Source organism: Vombatus ursinus, unplaced genomic scaffold, assembly GCF_900497805.2.
Source record: "Vombatus ursinus unplaced genomic scaffold, bare-nosed wombat genome assembly UNPS02014951.1, whole genome shotgun sequence".
Taxonomy (NCBI): domain Eukaryota; kingdom Metazoa; phylum Chordata; class Mammalia; order Diprotodontia; family Vombatidae; genus Vombatus; species Vombatus ursinus.
The window spans coordinates 927,113-950,941 of NW_020954729.1; the positions used below are offsets into that span (position 1 = coordinate 927,113).

A 23,829-nucleotide genomic window follows, 5' to 3' on the forward strand; every position below is an offset into this window, starting at 1 on the left:
TAGGTGTGGGATGGTATCTCAGAGTTGTTTTAATTTACATTTCTCTAATCAATAATGATTTAGAACATTTTTTCATATAACTATGATTTGATTTCTTTTTCCAAAAACTTCCTGTTCATATCCTTTGACCATTTGTCAATTGGGGAACGACTCATATTCTTACAAATTTGATTCATTTCTTTATGTATTCGAGATAGAAGGCCTTTATCTGAGAAACTGTCTATTCCACCCCCAATTTTCTGCTTTCCTTCTAATCTTGGCTATATTGGTTTTATTTGTAAAAAAAAACCCTTTTAATTTAATGTAATCAAAATTATCCCTTTTAATTTAATTATCCCAAAATTATCCCACAATGCTCTCTATCTCTTGTTTATTCATAAATTCTTCTCCTATCCATAAATCTGATAGGTAATATATTCCATGCTCTCAACCCCCTCTTTTTAATAGAGAGGGAAATGATGTCTCAGAGAAGGAAAACAATTTGACCAAAGTTGTGCATAGAGTAAATGGAGCCAAAATTCAACCCCATGCCCCTGCCTTCAAATTCAGTGCCATCTCTTACATCATTCTGCTTACTTCCCCTTTCTGAGTCTTGTTTTCTTCTCTGTCTCCAATAAGGGGCTTGACCCTGCCAGTTCTGATGCTGTATGAGTCCATATGTGGCCGTTGTTGAATACTCTGCCTCTGGGCTAGTCTACACTGCCACAGGGTAGTCATCACAATGGCAGTGCTAGGGTCGGTCTCAATCAGAATGGCCTAGAGTTCAGTCATCACCAGAGAAGGAGTTCTGGCCTGAGTTAGAACCAAGAAGCTCCCATCCATTCAACTCAGGTGGGAAATTCATTAGCACCTGAGTGTAAGATCACAGAGAGATCTGTTGAAAAGAGGGTAGGGGCTATATCACAACATTAATTAACTCCTGTCTTAAAAGGGACTAGCATTAAATCTGTAATGGAGAAACACCAGCGGCACGCTGTCATAGACCAAACAGAGGGTGGCCGTAAATTTTGATGAGCATTTGTGTTCCTGTAAGAGGGAGCAGCATGGCATGGGGCTGTACTGGAACTTGGGAGGCTTGGGTTCTATACAAGGCTCTGCCACTCACTTGCTGTGTGACTGTTGATGAATTATTTCCCTACTCTGGGCCTCATTCCTCTCTCCCTGCTCCCTGCTGTACAATGAGGGGTTGGAAGAAGGTGATTTCTGCAGGCCTTTCAAACTGTTCCCTTTCCACTGTGCTCAGAATCCTTGAGGGTGGGGGACTGCCTCTTCTGCCACACCTGGGAGATGGGCGCGGTACCGAGGACATCCTCAGGTCGAACAGGCACAGTTGGATGCTGGATAAAATGAGGAGGGCCAAAACAACATGGGAGAACTACCATCCCTTGTTTGGAGAAGAAAAACAAATGAAGAGGATTTGAGCCTGCTTCCTTTTGGCACATTCCCTCCCCCATATCCTCCCCACTCCTTTCCCTCCCCATCCCTCTCCCCCTTCCCTTCCTTTATCTTCCCTCTTCCTCTCCCTCTCTTCTCCCTTCATTGTCCCTTCCCTTCCTTGGAAATGAACTTTAAATCATAGAATTAAAAATTGTTAGAAGTGAAGAGAGGCCAAAAGCCCCCGCCCCATCTCCCAATAGCGTAATGGGATAAGGAGAAAAAAGGAAAAAGCAATGTAAAGCAAAGGATTATGGAATGGTGACACAGATTATTTTCTTCCTTTGCATAGCCATTACTTGGCCCCAGACTGGGGTAGGCAGGAATATCGGGGGAGCCCATGGAGTCCGAGCCTGGCCTTCTGGAAATGGATGGGCACCATTTACAAAACCATTGACAAGCATTTGTGCGTCTAGTTGTCACTTTGCTCACTCATCTTAATCAAGTGCCTGCTTCCAGGTCATTTCTTTCTCTCCTTAGCAGGAGCACATGGATTTGTCAGCTCTGGGCTCCAACCCCCACCAGATGAGGCTCTTGCACCAATTCCCACAATCCATCTGCTAAGCTGCCATTCCTCACAGGTCCTTTCCTCTCTTCCTCTGACTGCAGAGCAGTGATTTGTCATCCTTCCCTCTGGCTCCTAGTTGCCCACGGTGGCTTTACTTTGCTGACTCCTACTCTGTCTCCCATCAATCAGGAGGCTTGCTGAATGCTGGGAAGGGGACTGTTGCTTGGAGGGGGCTCAGAGCTTTCCCTGTTGTTCTTCTCTCACAGGAGAGGAGATCCAGGAAACCACACACATTGCTTGAGATTGGGAGCGTGCTGGCCTGACTCTCCTTGGATTCTTTCTTCCTCCTCCACTTGCCTCGGTTTTTATGCTGTAAAGGAACTTGCCATGAACAAGAAGTACAAAGTTGAGATGCTGTGGCCCTTGCCTGAACTAGGCCAGATGTTTGCCATGACAGAAGAACTTCTATAGGAGGGGACTCTGGGGAGCCTGGCCTAGTCGCTTTCCCTCTCTGCATCTAAGGGGTCTCCCAACTCTCATATTTGATGATTATGCTAGGGGAATATAAATTTGGTTGGAGCAGAAAGAGCCCTGGGTTTGGAATGAGATCAAACCCTGGCTGTCCTTGTTGACTACCTAGGGGACTTTGGGCCTTGGTTTCCCCATTTGTAAAGTGGTGGGCTTGGGCTGGGTGAGCTGTAAGATCTCTTAAGATCTGAGATCATTTGACCAAGTGGTGGTATCAAGAAGCTGACTCAAGCTTAGGCAAACCTCAGTTTATCCTGGTAGTTTGGCCCCTCTCATTTTCCATTAGCTTCCTAGCACTCCCCTGGGCTCTGTCCCATTGCCATGTTGCTGGGGAGGCTGAGGCCTCACAGCTAGAGATGAGAAACCTTCTGGGCCATGAATCCTCTTGCAGCCACCTTCCCAGGGCCTTGTAGGAAGCCAGGATCACTGAATATGGTCTTTAATTCTTCTGTTAGCCTTGGTTTTTTGATCTCCCACAGATTTTCTGGGAGCCCCATCTCTCAGGCCTACAAGTCGCTACATCCATTGCTCCCTCCTTGCCATTTTCCCAGGCTTGTGTTCTTCATTTGCATAACAGCTCTGCTTTGACTGGACTCTGAAGTCTGCCTCCTTTCTCTGACCCTCTCCAGTGCCTCACCCTCAACTCCTGCCGAGTCCACGGCTCTGAATGTCCCAAAAGGAATCCCGAAGGGTTTCTAAGGGGTACCCATTTGGGGAAGTTCTGCAAAATAGCCCAGGCTGGACTTGGAGATTGCCTAATTCTTCCATCATACTTTTGGTGCCTGACGCCAGAGGCCGCAACGATAAACCAGCTTGGGCCCTGGCACCATCGCCTGTCTGGAGGGTTATGGAATCCAGAAAACTGCAATCAGTACTGAGTCAGTGGGATGTCTCCTACATTATCTTTGTGCTGAATGGCAGGAGACATTTCTGCTCCAGGCTGTAGACACAGGGTCATAATGGAGAGAGATGGAAAATATTCCTGGGGAAAGTGAGAACTGCATTTAAGAAATTTCAAAGAAGATGAAGACAGTGGGCCTGAGTGGAGGCATGGGATTATATCTCTTTTTGTGTTTGTATTTTTCTCCCAATGCTCTAGGCTATCTCCAAAGCATGGTCCAGATATCCCGGATGACAGTACTGACAACATCACCATCTTTACCAGGATCCTGGACCGTCTGTTGGATGGCTATGACAACCGACTGAGACCTGGGCTTGGAGGTGAGTCTCTATGTGGTAATCATGTACCATATTGGTTACTGTCATCTGCCAGATGCCCTGAGCTGTGCTGTTATAGTAGCATAGGCCGTGTTCAGTTAGCATGGTCTCAGTCTTTGGATCTTGGAAACTAGGTCTTTGGTCTATGGTGGGGGTTATGGGACAAAGTCTTGTGTTATTGCTTATGGGAGTTTGGGCCTCTTCCTCACTGTTTTCCTCATGAAGCTCTATCCTTAGGCAGCTTCAGTGTACAAGTGTGTCACCATTTACCTTTTGGAAGGGCAAACCTCAGCAGCAGTGGCCCCCTGGCCCTGTCTCTCTGCCTGGGCTTGGCAGCTTTCATCAGGAGTGTCCCTCGGGCAGTGGGTCGGGACTTGCGGCCTTCTTGGGTTTCACGTGGGGTATTTTCCCATTGGAAGTGAGCAACAGGGTTCAGCTCGTGGCATATTCCTGCTAACGAAGAACGTGATCTTCCCTGGGGAGCTCAGCCTGGCTTTCCCTGGCAGAGGCAGCAGGAGCAGCCAGCAGCAGGGAGAATTGCCTTTACCTCAGAAGCCCTGGGCCCTGTTCAGTTTGAAACTCCAAACATGAGTGATTCACTGGCTGAGCTTCCTCAATTTCTAGTCCAGAAACACACTGCAGGATTGGTATTTTGTGTACTGATAGGAGAGGGGATAGTGGTGGCTGGGCACATTGCGTGCAGGGCTTATTTATGTTTCCTGGTTGGCCTAGGAAGATTTGTCTCTATGTTCTAGAGTGGGAAGTGACCTAGGCATGGCTTATCTTCTTCTCTGGTCACTTACCTCTTGGGGCTGATTGGTTCTAGGCCTTTGGTTAAGTGAGTTTCCTCACAAATTGGGGCTTGTGGGCAAAGGCATGGAGGCAATTTAACTAACATTTATTAAACACCTACTATATGGCAGGCCCTGTGCATATAAAAAGTCATCCTAGCTTTGTTACCGAGTCATTATGGCTACATTGTCAAGGGGTTAGAATTGGAAGAGACCTAAAAGGTTATCTAGGGCCTCTCCTCAATGAGCTTATGTTCTACTGGGGGTTACTTCTAGAATATGTGTGCAGATGAGTAAATGCAATGCTATTTGAGGAAAGACAGAGGACTGACAAGAAATATTATTAAGACAGCATTTGAACCCAGGTCCTCTGACAGCATTTTTTTCCACTCTACTTCTTACTAAAAAGTTCCAGCCCCCCATGATTCCCCAAATCCAGATTTGGGAGTACTGGGCATAGGAGATGTGCCCTGCTCTGTGCCTCTTGGGCCTAGAGGAAAGGGTTAAGGCATCAGGCTAGCCCACCCATCCGTTGGGTTTATCACTTTCTTCCAGAATTAACCACAATCCCACTAATAGACTTGCTTCCTTGCATTTCTCTGATGAGTGGATCAATACAGGATGAATCCAGCTGAAGGGGGAGCTGAGGGACGTTCGGGCCCTGTCAGGACTCCATAGCAAATGCAGCTCTTTGGAAGCTATTAATAAGAGTGATGAAGAGCCTCTGGAGATCTCTTTGAGGCCCCTGATTCAATGACTCCCTCGAGCCTTTTCTTTGTGAGATTTAAAACCCTTCCTCAAGCCATTTTGGTAGCCTGGAATGCAATGGATGCCCTTGTCTGGATAACCAAACAAAGGCCTTTTCCCACCAGAAGCAGATCAAACAGATCCTCTATGGGCCAAAGCTACTGGGTTCAAAGAAGGGGAGAAGGAGGACCTTGGGAAAGTTGGGCTGCTAACATATTGTATCTGGTTCAAGGGATCTCCAAGGGAAAGAGCCTTGCCTCTGCTTTCAGAGGACCTGGGTCCAAATCTTGGCTCTACCTGTGTAACCTTGGATAAACCATTGGATCTCTGTGGGCCTCAGGTTCTTTTGTGGAAAATGAGGAAATTGGATGAGATGAATTCTGAGGTCCCTTCCAGTTTTCAATCCATGTTCTAGGCCAGGCAAAATGATACTCTTCAGCCAGGATGAAATTCACGGACCATCTCCTCCTTTCTCTGCTCTTGACTCTCCCTGCTAACAGAAAGTGAGCTCCTCCTCAAATTATCCTAGTGTGCTTACTCTATCCCACTCTGCCTCGTTACACTGGATCCTTCCCATTGGATCACAAGCTCTCTGAGGGCAGAGATCAGGCCTTTTCTCTGGAGCTCAGAGCCCAGCACTTAGGGAATGTTTGGTCAATTGGACTTAATTGCCAGTCTATGGGTTGGCACCCAGAGGGCTTGAAAGAGTTAATTCATCTCCCTCAGCAGCGTCATGGAACCCTCTAGCATGGAATAACTGCCTTTACTAAGAGGCTCTGGCTCACTGAGCATATCATCCTTGTCACGGCTTCTGATTCTCATGGGCGTCTGGGCAAATTGGCGGCCTGGGCAGGAGTCAGCAGAGATGTCAGACTGGGATTGGGCCCCAGGTGCTGCCTTTTTACATACAAAATCAAGAGTCTTCTGGATTAGAACAAAGCATCAATGAGCCAGATTGGGGGAAGATCATTTCCTAAGCATTATTCAGGCAGAGGGCAAGGCATTAGAGCAGCGAACTTTCCAGTTATTTTAGGTTACCTTCTTTGTAATGGGGAGGGGCATCATGGTAGGGACCATTATCCCCATTTGACAGATGAGGAAACTGAGGCTTAGAGAAGAGAAGCTTTTAGGAAGGGACAGAAGTGGGGCTAGAATCTGGGTCAGGCCATCTTATTTCCAGCTCAGTATCCTGTGGATGAGACAGCTCAGGACTGAAGCTCCTAGGGGGATTCCAATCAGTTTCGTGGCCAACAAGAGAACCAGAATGGGTTGGACCCACAAAAGAAATGGCCCGGAACCCCAAGTGAGTTGGTAGAGTTCGGTGGGAAAGAAAGATTCTAATAAGAACAGAGTAAGTGGCCAGAGTGGGAGTGTGGCTAGGAATTTTGAGGCAGGTCACCTGGGTTCCTCGCCCCATGCTATGATCTGGAAGTCACTCTGGTCGGCTCATTCCAGCTCCTTAGATAGAAGGCCAGATAAAAATAACTCCTATTTCCCAAGTGCTTTAAGACTTACAAAGCACTTTCCTTGACACAAACCCATGAAGTGGGAAGTCCAAGGAGTATTAGCCTCATCTTAGAGATGAGGAAACTGAGACTCAGGAAAAGGAAATGACTTGTTCCCATGGTCCCGTAGGTAAACAAATTTCAGAGACAGGATTCAAACCCAAGCCTCCTGACTCCAAGTACAGTGCTCTTTCCACTACACTAAGATGTCTAATCTCTGCTGGGGTACCATCACCCCTCTCAGCCTCCCTGCATATGATCAGGTCCCCTATTTGCCTTCTCTGCAGATTTGAGGGCAGTTAAATGAAGCTGGCCCACTGGATGCTGAAAAGGAAGGGTGTAGGTGGGAGACACTTAGAGTTGGTGTCTTCTTGTCACTTGTATTCAGGGCGATGGAGCCTTTGCCTTTGAGAAGAAGGCCAGAACACAGATGTCAGGCAGATTGTTGACCATGGCAGGCTGGGGTCATCTAAGCAGATGGCTCATTCCTCTGAAGCGAGTGCTGAACAATACACAACCATTCCCAAGCTGGTTGGGGAGGGAAGCCAAGGGGAATAGTGTTGGATACTCAACTGGAGTGGGGGGGGCGGCTTGTGTTAAAGGTCAGAGGAGCTTTGGACTCCTGGAAGGCAGAAAGAATTGATCTGGGATCTTCACAAGAGAAAGGTTAGTAGAGAATGGAATAAAAGCCAGTCTCTTCCTTCTCCAATCCATCTTTTACATGGCCACCAAAGTGATATCTTTAAAACACAGATCTGACCACATCACCCTCTTACTCAGAAATCTTCAGTGGCTCCCTATTGCCCCAGGATAAAATACAAAATCCTAAATTTGACTTTTAAAGCCCTCCACAATCTGATTCCCATCTATATTTTCAGTCTTGTTTTATTTTATTTCCCTGTATTCCTTCCCATTCCAGTCTCATGGCCTGCTTGCTGTTCTTTGTGTACCACGTTCAATTTCCCACCTCCTTGCCTTTGTACAACTGGATTCCCCATGCCTGGAATGCACTCCTTCCTCACCTCTGTCTTGTAAAATCCCTACCTTCCCCCAAATCACAGCACAGATGCCACCTCCTATACAAGGCTTTTCCTGATTTCCCCTAGTTATTAGCTAGCTCATTCCCTCTTGAAATTACTGTGTGTTGCTTTACAACACAAATTTACATTTGCTTACTTGTGTGTAGGTAAATACTATAGAATGTAAACTCCCTGAAGGAAGAGGCTTTTCATTTTGTTCTTTTTACTATGCAACTTGCACATAGTAGGTGAATAATAAATGTTGGCTGAATGTTTTGCTGAAGGAGATCTACAGAAAAGTAAGGGCATGGGACTTGGTGAAGAAGCTCTGAAAACGACTGATCACATGGGGACTCTCTGTAACTGGTCAACTAGCTACTGTTGGGTTGCCATAGGCAATGATTTACCATTGAAGCCCATGATAAGTAATCCTTCAGTTTCTGCTTGACTACCTCCAAGGAAGAGGAACCCATCACCCACAAAAGCAACCTGACTCATGTTTTGACCATTCTAATCATCAGAAAGGTTTTCTTGATTCCTAGCTGAAATTGGAATCTCAGTAGCTTCTACCCAACGTTCCTGGTTCTGCCCTCTGGGACCAAAAAGAATGAGGCCAATCCTTCCTTCATGTGACATTCCTTCAAATATTTCAAGACCCTATCATGCCATTCCCTGAGTCTCCCCTTCTCTCCATTAAACATGCGTCGGTCCTTCGTGTCTTCCTTTTGTGTCATGAGCTCAAGGACCTTCATCATCCTACCTGCCCTCCTCTGAACACCCTTCAGCTCATCAACATCCCTAAACAGTGACTGTGGCATTTAAGCTGGCAAGGGTGGTGAACCAGACTAAGAACATATCCTGGAGGTGACACAACATTAAAAACATTGAGGGATTCTCTTACAAGACCTAAGGGAGAAGAGGACACTGAGAGAGCAGGAAAAACAAATCACAGACTATATTACTAACCAAAGATTATAGATTGTGTAATAAAGATAATATTATTAACCAAAAAGGCCAATTGAGGGCACATCAATAATTTCTGACCCGTATGCCTAATTTTTCATATGTATAAAATCTTTGTTAAAATGATCTATAGCTATATCTAGGGTATCCTTGATGAAACTATGAGAAGGAAACAGACAAGGCAGACTTTTGCAAATGATTTTCTATAACAGATCACTGTCTTTACAGTCACAAAATTAACCGAAAGGTACAGAAAATACAAGATCCTTCTGGGTTCCTTATTTGTAGATTACCAAAAAGCATTTGACTCGTTAACAGCACTGAGCAATTTCCCAGAAGCAATTTAGCCTTTGCTCTTTTTCCTATTCAGTTATGGGCTGCATGTGCTATTTATCTGCAGTGTCTGTCTTAGATATCTGTAATGATATATGAACCCAACGGACTGACCATCCAATTGCATGTCCTTGTGTGTGCAATAGGCATTATTCATCGTTGGATTCTTTCTGTATGGATTGTAGAGAACCATAAACAATTCTCTTCAGCAGAGTACATCTTTCTAGCCACACAGTTGATTGTGAGGTGCTGGGAAAACAAGATCCAGCTATTTTAGTTATTCGCTGATCACAAACAGGCATTTGATTTGGTAGAACAAAACTCAGCCTTAATATCTCTCTTCCAACAAGGAGTGTCTCAAGCATATGCAAGATCAGTCAAGATTCTGTGATAAATGCCACCATAGAAATAACTCTGCTTGATAATTATGAACACTAAGCAAGGCATAGGACTGGGAGATGTGTGCTAATCAACCTCGGGTGCCGTTGACTTGGAAGGGCTCCTCCAAAGAATCCAGGTGAAATAGAGAGTAGACAGTGAGGTCCTCTACATGCTCCAGTTTGTGGATGACATTGTGCTAGTCGAATTGAGTCTTAGAACATTATAGGGCCTCCTCAATGAGGTCTGTGCTTACTCAAAACAGATCAACCCAACAATCCATATGGGAAAAGCAAAATGAATAAAATGTCCATTGTCCAGACTGAGCTGTGCCATTGGATGGCATGTCCATTGAACTAGTATGCATGTCTAGGTCAGATTCTTTGGGTGGACAATGGATTGAGCCCAGAGCTGAGTAGGAGAAGGAAGGGGGGTAGATTGTATTTGGGAAGCCATGCAGTGCCTTTAATGATCTTGAGCTGCTCCCCACCATAGAAAGCCATTCTTTTAATAGACATGGCTTCCTGGTGATGCTCTGTAGTTGTAAATGTTGGAGTACCACAGTCTCTAGGCAACTGAAGATGCAGACGATCTAATGGGTAATGGGGAGATTCAGGCTGAGCGAAAGTAGGCTGTAGCAATGCTTGACCTATGTGCAAGAAGTGCTGTGAGGAACATAGGTTTGGAGCCATATAAATGCAAAAGTGAGTGAGCTGGCCATGAAGTGAAAACTGGGGAGTAATATGTAAATAGGCTGAATGCTACCTTGGTGCCCACAAAATATAAAGAAGGCCTAAAGGGAGACCTTCACATGTTGGGAAGATCTTCTGTGAAGGATCTAGAGGAGAACACAGACAAGAACTTCAGAGAATAAAAAGGTAGGGATGAGTTGTAATCTGCTTCAGTGGAGGAACACCCACATTGATGATGGCACATTAGAGTTTTGGAAAAATTTTGGATTTAGAATCAGAGACCTGGGGTCAAATTGCAGCTAATAACATTACTTGTATTGTTTGGGCAAGCCACCTAACTCAGGGCTTTAATGTCCTCATTCCAAAAAAATAAACATCAGGACTAGATCTGATGACCTCAAAGTTTTCTTCCAACTCCAAATCTCCAATCCTATGATCTGATGTCAGATTCACTCAATACTTATGCTTTGGTCAATGTAAAGAGTAAAGTAAAGAGTTTTGGTTGTATAGAAAGAAGCAAAACTGAGTGTCAACTCATGCAAGTCTACATTTCTTGATTATCCTCAGCTAAAGAAAAGTTAGCTGTTCAGAATTTGAATTCATCAGCCAAGCACTTGAACTGCAGGCACCCAAGAGAAGAGACCTGGGGACTTCCAAACCTAACTCCCCCAAGGAGCTTTGCAGAAGCTATAGACTGTTGCCTAATAAATGCTTGTTGACTGACTGGTTGATTGATATCTGAGCTTCACTATTGCTTGTTTCTGTTTCTGGGGAGCCTTGGAGAAATATTTAGTAAGCAGCAGAATGTTGATGTGGTGACTTTCCCCCTAGATATGGCACTGTTTTATTTATTGTCAGAGTCCTTCTGTTTTTCCCATCTGGTCTCGACCACTCCATGAATGTGCTGTTCCGCCTGAGGGTGTGGCTAAGAGTAGGACCAGTCAGGGGTTGAGACCAAGAGCCTTCTGGGATGCAGAAGAGGCTAGCTGGCTCTGGTTCTGCCCTTCTCATCACTCTGTCTGAGCTTCAGTTCTGGACAGCTTCTGGTTACCAAGAGCATTGCCCCCATGGGAAATGATTGAGTCTTCATGGTGGTTAAGGCACAAGGTCTATGTATAGATGATGGCTTTTGCTGGGGGGCGGGGCAAAGTGGTATCTTCTTGACAAAGTTTCTTGGACCACAACTTGGCATCAAGTCCTAGGGTGAGCTTAGTAAATGTGGCACTTCTCTGTTCTTAAGGAAGACTCCAGCTGTTGTTGCTCCTGACCTATTCTTACTCAGTCCTTTCTCCTTGAATCTCAGAGTAGGGACTTCAGAAATCATCTAGTCCAACCCATACCTGGCCAAGAATTGCCTTAAAATTCTCTCTGACAAATGATCATCCTGATTGCATTTGAAGATGTTCAGTGACAAGGAACTCACATCTTTTTAGGGTGGCCCATCAGACTCTTGGACAACCGTGATTTTTAGGAAGTTTTTCTTTATTGGACCAAAGGCTGTCTCTCTGGATCATCCAATGACTAAGTTTAGTTTTGTCCACTGAGGCCAAGTAGAATAGTCAAATCTTTTTTTCAAACGATAGCAATTACAGATTCTTTGGGGCTAACAGAACCATAGAACATTGGACCAAGGAGGAACCTCAGAAAGTGCTTAGTTCAATATACTCATTTTACAGAGGAGGAAACTGAAGCCCGGAGGAAGGAAGGGACTTGGCCAAAGACATAACAACAAGTTTGTGGTAGAGCTTAATTTGGACTTCAGTCCTCCCGACTCTTCATGATATCATGAAAGTGAGCATCTTTTGTCTTCTTCATTGTGATACTGGAAATGTTAATTTACCTTCCAATATTAGCCCTCCCCCCAGTTTTGGCTCTGGGGATTCATTCTGAGAAAGGGAGGCAGATAGCTGGAATTGCAGATTAGGGATTTGGGAGTAACTCATTTGTGGGAGGAGGAGGCAGGGGGCGTAACACAAGGAAGATGGATGTTAACTGTGAGGTTGAACTGGATGGCATCCTCCTGCCTCCACCTGGATGAAAAGAAGAAAGTGACAGCTGATGGAGTGTGATTTCCTCCTGGGAAGTCATGTGGTTCCCAAGCCAGAGGAGGAGAAGAAGTGGGCCCTTGAGGCAGGGAGACATCTGCCACACCCTCGAAGAAGACAAACCTCAGAGGAATGGGATGGTTTATGAGCAATCTGTCTCTCGAGTTGTTTGCTTTCCAGATGTTCCTTCTGCCCCAGTGCAGATTTCGAGGGTGTGGAGAAACTTGTAGCCTGCGTATTTCAAGGCTGTGGGCGTGGCTATCTGGGGAGCTGTTCCCTCCTTTGATGGTACCCAAGCCCAGCCATGCCCCTGGTCTTGTGTCCCACCATAATGAACAGGAGGAAGTGGTCTTTTCCAAGTTGAGTGGGCTCCAAGGAATTGTTTGGAATGGGAACCAATTACCTAAGGTGAAGACCTATAGGTGACTCAATGAATGGTACCCTTAAAGGGCCAGGGAGTTGAGTCCTCTCTAGAGGTCATGGCATACTTGCTGATCAATTATCAACAAGCAGAGTTTTAGCTCCTTTGTGGTGGCTGATAGGAAGGGAAAGGACAAGCATATGGGGAGCTTGTGAAGTGAAAATCCCATAATTCAGTCCCATATCAGCATTGTGGCCTTTTTATCTCCTCTCTGAAAGAGGGAGCACCAACTCTCATTTACACAGACCCAGAAGGATGAGTAAGCACAGAAACAGAAGCTCCTTTTGACCTCTAGAAGAGGGGCGGTGTTGGGGGTGATGGAGATAGTGTTGGGCTTCGATCCATGTTTAGGCAGACCCATGTTCAAATCTCACCTCTGATACTTGTTAGCAGTGTGGCTCTGATCAAATGCCTTCCTGTCTCTGAGTCTCAGTTTCATCATCTATAAAAGAGGAGTAATGATACCCATAATACCTACGTCACCACGTTATTAAGATGCTCAAAGAGGGGAGTAATCTACGGAAAGGGTTTTGTAGACCTCATAGCATTACAGAATCAACAGTTATTATTTCTATAACACAAGCATTTCCACTAAGAGGCCCAGGGCCAAAAGTTCGAGTAAGACACAGTAAGCTCCCAAGCTTGAGGATTTCATCCGATCCTCTGGCAGGCTGGCTGAAGACGGGAGAGAACAGAGGGGGCAAAGGCAGTCACCCCCCCCCCCCACCAAGCACTTGCTTCAGTGTACCAGTATCCTCTAGGATTGATCACCCATGTTATCCTAAGTTGTGGTTTAGTGACCCTTCGAGAATGGCAAAATTCATCTGAAAAATATCTTCCAAAACTCTGGAAAAACAATTGGAGTCATTAAGACCAAGGGAGGTAGGAGAAAGGAGATTAATTTCCCCATGTGAACCAACTTCTCTTCTGTCCTGAGGGGTTGATTTACTTGGAAACAGCTTCCCAAAGCTTCTCAGCTTGAAGATGCTGTACAGGCCCAGCAAGCAGATTCATTTGGGGGCCCACTCCACTGGTTTTTCTATTAAGCCTTGGTGACAGATTGATCGCATCTGGAGGAGATTTCCTAAAGTGGATTGAGTCCTACCTTGGTAGAAATCAATGCACAGCCCAAAAGATAAATAATCCTGCCAGCTGCCCAGCAAGTGCAGCCCCTTGCCCGAGCAGCAGTGAGTGCAAGGGCAGAACCATAGAATAGGTGTAACAAAGCACCCGTACTGTTTGATCAAGCCGGAAAGGTGGCGGAACCAACTTTCTCATCAACTAATGTCCTGTGCGTGAAAAGCCTGTCCGTTTGTTTCTTCTTGATTTTTTTACATATGGACTCCCGGAGGGGCGTTTGAGGAAAGCCCCGGGCTCAGGAGTCAGGATACCTAGATTCTAGTTTCAGCCCAGCCACGGACTTGGGGCCTGACTTTTGACATCTCCCCTCACCTAAATGGAGGTAATCATACCTGACTTTGAAGGTCATTTTGAACATAAAATTAAGTGATAGATTTAATTCAGCAAACATTTATCAAGTGCTAGACTCAGAATCAGGAATTAGAGCTCCAAGGTTTATTGGGTTGTGAGGCCAAGCCCAAGTCACTTTTTTCTTTCTCTGAGCCTCAGTTTCCTCAGCTGTAAAATGGGAATAATAATATTTGTAGTACCTTCCTTGCAGGGCCATTATGAGGATCAAATGAAAGGGTATATGTAGAGTGCTTTGCAAGCCTTAAGAAATAGAAATTTCAGCAATAATAATAATAATTATTATTATTATTGCTAGGGCAAGCATTCACATGGTGGTCAGAAGAAGCCATACAAGGACACTCTCAAGGTCTCTCTTAAGAACTTTGGAATTGAGTATGTGGTATGGGAGACACTGGCACAGGACCACCCAGTGTGGTGTTTGCTCTGTGAGCAAAGCAGAATTGAAGTAGCCCAAAAAGAAATGTGAGATGTGCAAATTTAGAGAATCCACCCAAAGGTTCACGTGAACCATTTGTGCCTGACCTGCGAGAGAACATTCCAAGTTTGTATTGGTCTGATCAGCCACAGTCGAACACGCTGAAACTTGACTCCGGCATAGAAATGTCATTTTGGTCCTCTTTGAGAACAAAGGACAACAACCTTCGTTGTAAGTCACTGTACTAGGAGTTGGAGAGTCAAAGATGAAGAGAGAGTCTTACAGTGCCTGACACAGTAGGTGTTTAATAAGTGTTTCTTGATGGATCAGGTTAGACACCTTCTAGTGATATAGATTGCTGTGCCGCCTTGCTTAGTAATGTTCTTCATGAATTGTGTCCAAAAAGATTTCCTCCTGTGGTTGAGCTGAGCCTCTATGACCTAGCTCAGCTGGGCCTCAGATGACAGGCCTAAGATATGCCACTCTGCGTGTACTTGATGCTTCCCCAGTTTGGAAAAGGTCCATGAGAGCTTGTGCTCCTTGGGCCTTCCCTTCGAGACCCCAGGGCCTGAACTGCCACAGCAAGATGACGCATCAGAGGAGGATTTTGGTAGAGCAGTACATGTGCCGAAGTAACTCAAATACCTTACATGATATTCTACATGTACAGTGATGTCCCGATTCTCCAAAGAGCCAAAGGATAGAACACTTAATTAAGCTTCCGATTCGAGTGTTAAGAAAACGTAAAAGGTACTCTCAAAGTATAAGGCATGGTTTTGATCTAAAGTGGGCCCCTTAGCAGAGGGAAGGAGCAGTGAGGCAAATGACCACTTTTCCTTTTCTCTTATCAATTCTTAGGGAATGGATTGAGGTACATGGGAAGTGTATGGCAACTTCAGTGATCCTCAGGGCCTACATCAGTCCTGGTTACCTAAGAGTTAGTCAGGAGAACTATGGAAGTCCAAAGATGCTGTTCCAAGAGCATGCCCCTTGGGCAGCTCAGTTACCTCAACAGTGAGATCACCGGCAGATTGCTTGGATGGCATCATGTCCTTTGAAACTTTGGACTTTCCAAGGGTGTCTATCTCAAAAGGAAATCAGTCTACCTTGGAAGAGTCACAGGTTCATGGATTTCAAGCTGGAAGGGACTTTTGGGGTCATTAAATTTTTACAGCTGAGATAGGAAAAAGGTGTTGGTGGTGAATGGAGAAGTTGAGAATTGAGCCCAGGTCTTCTGAGTCCAAGCCAAGCAGTCTTTTTTTCTAGCTCACTCTCCATCTCTTTGACAGTACCTACTGTATTGTTGCTTGTCCTGCCTCTTCTGAACCAATTGGTTAAAGACCTCCTGTGGGTGCCAGTCCCTTGGTTGAACATCAGGAAACATTAACAGGAAGGGAGAGTTGGAGTGGGAAAGGGCACATGTGCAGCAGGAATCCAGGCCACTTATTTTTAATAAAGCAACTTCTGTAATCAGCTTAATTATCCTCTCAACAAATACAAATAGACAAATCAAGAGAATATTAAATCAAACTCGAATTGAAATTGCTCAAGCTCTTTGAGCCTGTGAAGAACTATGGTTATTATACCTAGCCACAGGGCCTATATGAACTATGAACCCACTCCTTGGGCTTTCTCTGGGCAACCTTCCCCTCCCCCAGTCATACATTTGGTCATTTAGAGAAGCCCAGCCATTCTGTGCTGGGGAGACAGCAGAATGGTGGGAATCGCTGCTGAAGGTGAGCAGGGCAACCCAAAGAGAGCAGTTTCTTTGGAAAGCATTGGCTTCAGTTGGTTTTTCTTTTTTCTTGGGGACAAAAAAAATTGCAAAACCCACTGGAACTAGGAGATAGGCAAGTGTGATCAGATGCTTACTGAGCTGGTCCCAGGCAGAGAATTAGAAGGGACCTCGGGGACTGAGTCCAATCTCCTCTCCAACATCCCCCCCAACCAGGAAAGCCTCTGAAGACTCCCAGTGATGGAGGGCTCACGACCTTCTGAGGTAGCACATTCCAGCTCTCATTGTTAAGAAACTTTTCCTGCCATCAAACCTAAATCTGTCCCTCAGAAATCTCCACCCATTGTTCCTGGTTCTGCCAAAAAGAAGAAGTTGAGGGGGCAGCTACGTGGCACAGTGGATAGAGCACCAACCCTGGAGTTAAGAGGACCTGAGTTCAAATCTGATCTCAGATCAGACACTTGACACTTACTAGCTGTGTGACCCTGGGCAAGTCACTTAATCCCAATTGCCTTGCCAAAAACAAAACAAAACAAAAACAAAAACAAAAAAACCCAACAACAAAAAACAAACAAAAAACAACAACAAAGAGAAGATGTTGAATCCCTCCTACACAAGGCTTAAAGACAGCTATCACGTCCCCCTCAATCTGTTCTCCAGGGTAAATGTTCTTAGCTGCCTCAGTGGGATTCTAATATGGTGTGGACTTCAGGTCCTTGACCATTCTACTTTCCACCTTGGGACACTCTCCAACTTATCAACGTCCTCCCAAAAATGAAGCATCCAAACCTGAACTCAATACCCTAGATGAGGTCTGACCAGGGCAGAGGACAGAGGGGTTATAATCTCCCTAGCCCCAGACATAGTGCTTCTCTTAATCCACCCCATGATTGGGTGACCTTTCTAGGCGTTTGTATATGATAAGAATTGTTTATGTGGAATTAGAGAATTAGAGATCAAAGTATTTAACCAGTCTCCAGTTGGGACCAATCTTGCCAAAGTCGTGAAATCATAAAATGTTGTGTTCTATCCTCCCCTTGTCTCTCAGTACTCACATCTTCGGATGGTCCTGGCTTCGAGATCTTGTACCCTAATGCTTCCCATCCCTTTCTTTTCTGCCATCAATCAGTCAGTCAACAAGCATTTATCAATTGCTTACTATGTGCCAGGACCTTTATTTAAACTCAGGTGCAAAAGGCTGAAAGCAATTAACAATAGAAGGTATTACACTTTATTTGCTCAAATTAACCTCTTGGTATCTGAGGCATTAGCCATGAAGTGAGACTTGGGCATGGGTCCCTTGCAATCACGTTATGTGGGTCAGTCCTACCTTTCGTTAGTCCCTTTGAGATTAGTGGGCCCCTAGGAATGAACACAGATGCAAGAGACAAAGGAGATGAATGTCATTTTGTCAACAACATCACTCAGTGGAAGGAATAACTTCTTGGAGGCTCCAAATGGACAAGGCACCAAATGAGTCCAAGGGAAACTATTTGGGCAGGTTTAGAACACACCAATCAGCTTCTTCTGAGAGGCTTTGTAGGGAAGAGAAGACAGGGAGCAGAGGAAGGAGCCCTGTCAGAAGACATCTGGCATGGGGCCTGGGGTGCCACACAGCACTGACAGCTGGAGCTTTTGAGCCCGGGGAGGGCTGGGAGCAGCTTTGCTTTACCCATCTGTGCCCTAGGACGTTGTCCATCTCCACTTGGAATCAAGATGGGTCTCGGGGAATTGGTGCTGGGCAGTGAGACAGAAAGGGCTCAGCATACGTTGAAAAGATGATCAGGGAAATGACCGAGTAGCTGTTTTTAGAGTCTCCTCATGGTTAGAGAGAGGAGAGCAAATGAATAGAGTAGAGGGGTGGTGTCTCCCAGATGGGAAGAGCAAGGCACCCACCCTTCGTTGGAAAACTTTGCTTTTCTCTCCCAGTAAAAATGAGACAGAAGAGCTATGTAATTTCTGGCTGTGGGCTTCATTTCCTCCCATGGATCAGGAGAGAAATAACATACAGAGTGCACGTGATGGGCCAGCATTTATAGTATTAGATCGACTTTGGCAAGGAACACTGCATGGAATTATTGTGCAAATTGAAAATGCCGATGGGATTTTTTTACGCAAGACAGAAGACTCTTAACTACAGGAGACATTGCTTTGGCAAGACAAGCATACAGATGGGCCTTCTTGGTTTCCAGCTACAAGGGGATGAAATGGAGAAGGAATTGGTATTTGGTTCAAGAGTCATTTGGTTGAATAGTTTTCCTCTCCCACCCCTCCTTTGTTGACCAAGTGTGACTGGTGAACATTTAATTTAAAATAGGCTAGGATATTATTGGAGCTATATTACTTACTATTCATAGGCTTCATGTTGCAATCACAACCATGGAAAATCTTTGCTGGTGGAATGGCTTTGCTTTCTGGTCCATGGGAATTTGGTGCTAGGCAGTAAAGCCAAATACGTGGCCTCGTAGTTGTCCTACCTCCCTAGGCATGAGGGCCCACCAGGTTGTCCCTTACCCAAATGCCAAGTGAGGAGGAGAGCTAGGGCAGTATCTGAACTTTCTATTAGCCCAGGTTCACACTCGGTGTATATATCTAGACTAGCAGTGTTATTGAACTGGAGGGGATTGGCAGGTTAATTTGGAGCTCCCAAATGTTGTAAGTTAGGTCTCATGCTATGGAGTGTGAAATGCACGAGCCAGCTGCTAGATTCTAGAATCTCATATTGAGAAGTAACCTCAAGACTTCCCTTGCCATGGAGGGGGCTTCCCCTCTGTAGTATTTTTGACAAGTAGTAAGGGAGATGATGAGTGGCCCTGATTTTCTTAGTAAAATAGGAGCTAAGAGAAGGGGTCTGGGAGAGGCATAGGGGGCTTGAGGGAGGGGAATGTTTGAAATAGCTGCCTCAGGGAGGGTGATAGGTAATTGGGGAGGAATAAAAGGGTTGACATGCAACAGTGAGGGCCCAGTTGAGATTAAACAACAAGAACAAGAAGGGGGCCCAGTTGGAACAGTCACCTGACTCCTTCCGGCAATATTCAGTAACACTGAATTAGAAAGAGAAATGGAGGATCATGGGGGCTCCCCAAGATTGAAGACTAGCAAAATGTGAACAACAGAAGACAAGGGGGTAAGGAAATGCAGAGGAAAAATCAATACTGTGAAGAAAAGAAAGTGAGGTTGGGCCAGGGGTAATAGTTTGGAAAAATAGAGAAGGATAAAAGGACTAGAGGTCATAGTGAGGAAGAAGACTAAGTCCATGAGTGAGGCAGTGGGAAAAATGGAAGGAAAGGAGATTGTGATTAGATAGGGGAATTTCAGAGTTCAAGATTGTGGAAGTGGCACAGTTATTGGTGGTGGGGAGATCTTGGGAATGATCGCCTCTGTGGATGGGTGAGGCAGAGTGAATATAGAATTGAGGTGTCAAGATTAATGAACTGGATGGCCAGGATGTTCAAGGAGATATCAACATATGTTTGTTGGCGTCCCCAAGCGTGAGGGCAGGGTAGCGATGGAGACAAACCGAGCCAGTAACTGAACTCCTTGAGAATGGGAGGAAAATGACCTTGAGTCTGATATATTGTGGTAACAGGAATGCGAATGGGATGATAGTCAAAGATAGAGGGAACTTTAAAGGAAAAGTTGCAGAAGATGCAGAGGGTTGGCATCAGAGGGAGGGTCTGGAAAAGGCAGTGAGAGAACCCAGTGGATGCCCACTTCCCCTCTTAGCCAAATTGGTCAGGGGGCATAAGAGAAAGAAAAACCTACATTAGCCAGAGATACAGAGTCTTGTAGGGGAAACTAGGTTTCCATGAGCACTGGGAGATGGAAAGGGTGAGATGAAGAAATCTAAGATGGAGGGGAGCTTCTTCATCAGAGTGTTGGTTCCCAAGGTCCTGATGGAATCAAAAGATGCAAGTGAATATGAATTACGGAAAGCTAGGATGGAGGGAAATAAGAATAAAATACAAGAGCAATTGGGGAGCAGATGCTGATTCAGAATCTTGGAGAGGAATGCAGTAGGACCTAGGAGTTGGCCTTTAATAGGATTGGCTGAGAACCTAACTGATGGGAATCTCTACTCTTCGGGGCCTGTGATTGCTGGTGTGGGGAGGTAGCTTTGCTTTCCTCAGTGGTAAATGTTCCCCATCTTTGCCAATTTGCAGGGGGTGAGGTCTAACCTCAGAGGTGTTTGGATTTCTATTTCTCTTACCATTAGTGCTTTTGAGCATGTTTTCAACTGGTTGTTTATGGCTTACAAGTCTTTTGCCAATTGATCATATTCGTTCATATTCCATCAGGGAGAATGATGTGCTTTGTGCTGATTCCTTGAATATTTTGGATGACAGACTTCTATCAGTGAGATTTGATGTCAATATTTTCCTACCTCTATACTTTCTCTTCTAATTTCATCTTCATTTATTTCATTATTGCAAAAGCTTTTGAATTTTATGTGGCTAAATTATTTAATCTTTTATAATCACCTCTCTATCATGTTTGGTTAGGAATTCTCCTAGCCATTACTGTGAAAGATACAGTTTCTGATATCTAGTTTTCTTCTTCTCCCCCTCCTCATCCTGCTCCTCCTTTCCCTTCTCTTCCTCTTCCTTCTACTTCTTTTTGTCACCTTCCTTTTACATTCAGGGTGTGTATCCATTCTGATCTTGTTGTGGTGTGTGGTATAAATTGTTGGTCTAAAGCTAATTTCTTCCAAACTGTTTTCCAGTTTTCTTAATAGTTCTTGTCAAACAGGGAGTACTTCTAACACTAATTTCTATTCTTGGGTTTATCCAGCCATTGCTTTTGTTTCCTATTTATCTGGTTTGTCATACTGATCTACTTTTCTGTTTTATAAAACTAGTACCAAATAGTTTTTATGACTACTGCTTTATGTACAGTTTGAGTTGTGGTAATGCTATGTCCCCTCTGGTCGTTCTTTTTCTCATTAATTTCCTTGAGCTTCTGGACCTCAAGGTTCTTCCAAATTCTGGGAGCTCTCCAGAACCGTTTCCAGTCATGAATCACATATCCTCAAGTCTCAGTGATACTTAGGTTAAATTTGCCTCCTTTTGTTAATTAGCATCTCTCTTTGATCATCACCCGTACTTTCCATATTTGTATACAGACATCAGAGTAAGGATTTTTGTCACTGGCCGTCTTATCAAATATTATCTTGCATCATTGTAGAGTGGAAACAAAGACGTTTTCTCAGTGACTTTAGGAAATTTTTTCATCCATTGGGTTCTTTCAGATGAAAAAGAAACATCAGGAGATATACTCCTACTATTCCTACAGGGATAGGGATTGATTGATTGTTTACTGCCTCCCCCAGCACTTCACAAATTGTGTTGCACATAGTAGGAACTTAAGAAATGCTTGAATTAACAAATAAATTCCATCCAACAAACATCCATATTAAGCAATTAACATGTACGAGACACTATGCTTGGTGCCAGGGATGTGAAGATGAAAAATTACACAGGCCCTTAAGGAGCACAATCTAAGATCCTTCATCCCAGTAGATTGTGATAATTGATTGGATCACTGACATATAAAAATTGCATATATCAAGTCTCTCTCTAGTAGTATCTTAGAATCATAGACTATTGCAGTTGCAAGGGCCCTTAGATGTTATCTAGTCCTACCCTCTAATTTTTTTGATAGGGAGACTGGCAGTGATTTTAGATGAAGCCTGCCTAGATCCGGGGGTGGGGGTGGACCACCTGATCTCTGGAGGTTCCTTTGAACTATTTTCTATGAATACTGATCATATATATCTGTCTGATGTAGTGCTCTGGCTTTCTCAGGAGGAATAGAAAATATAAATGCTAACAGCATTAAGGACCCAAATATGGTTTCAGACTAGGTTAATGATGATGCTTAAAAAAGAAAAAAAAACCATCAAATGATTCCAGTCAAATTATACATTAGGAAGGCTACTTTAAGAAATGTGGGGAAAGAAAAACTTTGCAGTTATAGAAACTGAGGCCCACAGAGGGGGAGTGACTTTCCCAAAGAAGGTGGCAGAGCTGGGATCTGAGCCCATGTAAGCTGACTCCAATTCTGAACCACACTCGATACCGGAAGATGTGTTTCTCGGTGTTAAAAAAAAAAATTACAGCTAAAGAAGGGGCTCATTCTTTGCAGGAAACAAGGGCCAGAATGAATGGGGAGACACATCAGGATCAAGTTTCTGGCAATGCATACTTAGGATACAGCAGATGAATCCTACTTGGGGGAGATGGGAGAAGCCTGGATCCAGAAATTGGGTAGTGGTTGTTCCAAACAGTGTTAGGGTAATATATAGAAAGACCCTTGGTTTTGAGCATGCTTTCTCTTAAGGCTTCAAAGAAGATGATATTGACATGGTGAGAACAGAGGAACTTGGGGCAGGTTGGAACCATGCTGGGTCTGAAACTTACTGGATATTATTGAGAGCTGTGAAATGGGTCTTCTTCCTGCTCTCAAGGGAGAAGCTCCCAAAGCCTTCATGGGTGATGGGTAGAGAATGTTTCCTTGGAGCTTTAGAATTGTCACTAATTAGGAAGAAGGGTAAACACAGCCAATGAACATGAAGACAAAGAGGCAGCAGGGAGGCGTCCTAAATTCCCAATTGGTCATACTTTTTCACAAAATAAGGTCAGATAGAATTAGAAGCTTAATATTAATCTCAACAGAGGAGGTCGAGCTGGGGAAGTTGGCCCTGAGATTGAATGGATTAGGGCTGTTCAGTCAAGTTAGACGGTTTTAAATAGGCTGCAGTTGATGAACTATGCCCTAGAGCACTCTAAGGACAGACATGAAATAGCAGAGTCTATAATGATTATATGTGAAACCCTGTGGAGGACTAGTGAACTCCCAAATCACTGAGAACTGGTGACGATGAACTATGTATGCTTGCTCTCTCTCTCTCTCTCTCTCTCTCTCTCTTTCTCTTTCTCTCTCTCTCTCCCTCCCCCTCCCTCTCTCCCTCTCCCTCCCCCCCCCCCCCCCCCCCTCTCCCTCTCTCCTCTTCCTCCTCCTCCTTATTCTATCACTCTTTCTTTCTCTCTCTCTCTTCCCTTTTTCTTCTGTCCTCCTCCTTTTCTCTGTTTCCATCTGTGCCTCTGTCTTGCTCATAAAGATTTAAGACTCACTCTTCTCTTCCTCTTTGCTTTCCTCTCCTTCCTATAGCTAGGAATGAGATGCCATCACCCCCTCCCCCTCCAAATTGTCTGAATCAATAAAAAGCAAGCACCTGGAGGATAAGCAGGTGTTAAAGTAAAGAATAATCCCAACTCGTCAGGACAAAAGCCAAACAAAACAAGCACATATTTTGATTTCTTTATTTTTGGTCATTGTCAACCAAAAATATTGCATTGTGGATGAATATGGGAAATAAATAGTCTGGCCTCAGGAAGGCTGGGCTATGGTTTTTTCCTGAATACATATCAGAGAAAATCAAGATCTAACAAGACAAATCATACAGATGGAATGGGACGAAGGGGCATTGTCATGTTGGAAAACCCAAGCCTATCATCTGTGAAGTTCATAGGCTCATAGGTTTACAGCTGGAAGGAAGCTTAGAGACTGTCACATTTTTATTTTTATTTTTATTTTTTTATATTAT

The 23,829-nt window shown here is 44.5% G+C and overlaps 1 protein-coding gene across 1 annotated transcript in view; it reads left to right on the top strand.

The window, feature by feature from the left end:
* The window catches only part of GABRA3 (gamma-aminobutyric acid type A receptor alpha3 subunit), a 158,583-nt gene that overhangs the window by 41,748 nt on the left and 93,006 nt on the right, over nt 1–23,829 (top strand). The window contains exon 3 of the mRNA XM_027845063.1: nt 3,570–3,691. Within this exon, the coding sequence (XP_027700864.1) occupies nt 3,570–3,691 (122 nt within the window). The remainder of the gene's footprint in view (nt 1–3,569; nt 3,692–23,829) is intronic.